This window comes from Electrona antarctica (assembly GCF_951216825.1).
Source record: "Electrona antarctica genome assembly, chromosome: 4".
In the NCBI taxonomy this organism is placed as follows: Eukaryota; Metazoa; Chordata; class Actinopteri; order Myctophiformes; family Myctophidae; genus Electrona; species Electrona antarctica.
Window position 1 is genome coordinate 40,682,369 of NC_136809.1, and position 2,342 is coordinate 40,684,710.

The 2,342-nt window shown below is 44.7% G+C and overlaps 1 protein-coding gene across 1 annotated transcript; it reads right to left on the reverse strand.

The window, feature by feature from the left end:
• Positions 1-515: 515 nt before the first annotated feature.
• Positions 516-1,995, reverse strand: smim28 (small integral membrane protein 28; the record flags this gene model as incomplete). The annotated part of the gene is made up of 2 exons (XM_079498850.1): positions 516-938; positions 1,885-1,995. The coding sequence occupies 2 exons, from the start codon at positions 1,993-1,995 to the stop codon at positions 516-518; spliced, it is 534 nt and encodes a 177-aa protein (XP_079354976.1).
• Positions 1,996-2,342: the final 347 nt, after the last annotated feature.

A 2,342-nucleotide genomic window follows, 5' to 3' on the forward strand; every position in this document is an offset into this window, starting at 1 on the left:
TATATGTCTTCCAGTCACTGCACTAAAACCACACTGTGCACCCCAAAATATTTGTTTTGACAGACTGTTAACAAGACATTGACATCCATGTATGTTTTAAACCCATATAGGTTTATTATGGGTTTATGAGCTCAAAGGTCATGAAACACATTTAATAAATAATCATCATGAAAAGAAAAGAGACATTGGTTCAATTAAAAAAATGACGTAGTGCTGACTTTAAGTGACATTGGTGCCATGAGAATTTATAACTGTGTTATCATGGATAATCCCCTTGACCGCAACTACAGTGGTCCAATTTAGACTTTTCATGAAGTACAGTTGTTACACAGTCAAGTGTTTTACATTGATGTCATGTCATGTCATGTCATGTCATGTCATGTCATGTCATGTCATGTCATGTCATGTCATGTCATGTCATGTCATGTCATGTCATGTCATGTCATGTCATGTCATGTCTTGTGCACACAGCTTCAAATAAGGTGTTACCCTGCAAGGTCTTTACCTAATTCTTATCACACATAGTGTCTGTTGGACTTCAGCTGCGGACACAACTTGGCTTCCAAGTCCTCTATCTTTATGGACTCAGCATCTTTGGAGCTGGTGAGGCTGGCGGCCCGTGTGATCCTTGTCAGAGTTTCTTCATAGGGTGGTGGCAGGTAAACCATGAGGAAGACTCCATCTGATGCGTCAGAGCTGGTGCTGGTGTGTCGCTCAGCCCTGCTGGTTAGTGAAGAGAGGAACTCTGTGCTGTTCTCAGCACCTTCCAGGTCCAGAGCCATGATATTGGCCATGGTCAGCTTGCTGCGAGAGCACCGACGATGGACCATTAGGACCACTAGAGCCAGTATGAGGACGGAGAAAACTGGGAGGACCACATAGATCACAAGTTCTGACTTGCTCTCCTCCCCAGGGCTTAGATCGTTCCAGTGGTACCCCTGAAAATGCAGAGATTTGGCGATTATTGTTGAGACATATCTATATCTATATCTAATGCACCACGTCTCTGTATGTCTACGTGTGTACGTCTGTAATGCACGTAACTCGAGAACCGTTCGCCCCACCGACTTCAAATTCGACACAGGGAGTGCAGTGCCCGGTGTCGAGTCGGTCAGTTTTATATCTTATTTATCTAAATATCATTTAAACTGTTCTCATGGTGTGACTCAAAAACTATTGACTATTTACAGTGCAGCTTATGTCAGCTGAGGTTGGCATTTATGCCTGGCTGTCAGCATTTTAGTGTCCCAAATTCCCTCGATATAATGTCCTGTATAGTAATCAGTTAATGTTGTTGATGTTCTTCGTCTAGACCGCCCCAGATCGAGACCGCCCTCGACCTCTCAAAGCTCTGCATGGGCAGCTTTAATTTTCCATTTCCCTGACACAAAAAGCACTCACGACCAATCGCCATGCTGAAATGCAAGATTTTGCAAGAGGCTTAAAGGACTCTCAACGCACGAAAGCAACAAGCACATGAGCTTTGGGTGCATTTAACTGCAGACTGGCTTTCAGGACCATGGACAGCGCTTCATTCTATTCAAAGTTTGGTTGTTGTTGGTATGGCAGTCTCTCCATGTTTCACCATAGCAATTACTAGCAATTACTCAAATTGCATTTTAATAGCAATATTGTAAACTGTGCCTTTGTCAGCAAACTAAATGTTTCATTTTAGCTAATCTAACATTGTAAGAGCTTGATACAAAATGTAAAGATATGTATTTCTGTAGACTCTAGATTGGCTATAGTATATGAAAATAATAACCCAGGCCTAAATGTATTTGATTTCATTTGCCATAGCATGCATCAGTCATCGTATGAATGCATTGATGGTCCAGTTAACAGCCGCCCCACACACACACACACACACACACACACACACACCTGCAGTTGTTTCTCCAGTGTAGGGGGCGAAGGTGAACCTGTCATCCAGTCGTACGTCCCTCGGCCGGCTGGACCAAACTTCATCCAACTGCTCTCCAGCAGTGCCCGCATTGTGCCTGCTGAGTGGAACAGAGTGGTGGCAGATGGAGACACAAAATGAGCCCTCGTCTGGTCGTAGAGTATGAGTGAGAATGGACCATCCAACCCTGTACTGTATCTCTTAAATGTCTCTGTGTTAACAAACTGACCACATGAAAAGGTCCACAGAAACGAGGGGTGGGATGAGGCTTAGCATGAGGTCCGGTGGGAGGGCTAAGCAGCTTCTCACATGTCTGCACATGCAGCATGGGATCCAGGACAGGGGTTGACCAGCAGTTGGACTCAAGGGCAGTCGCTTGCTGGACGGATTTGCGGTAATGCAGCTGGCCTACATTGCAAAGTGTGTGTGTGTGTGTGTG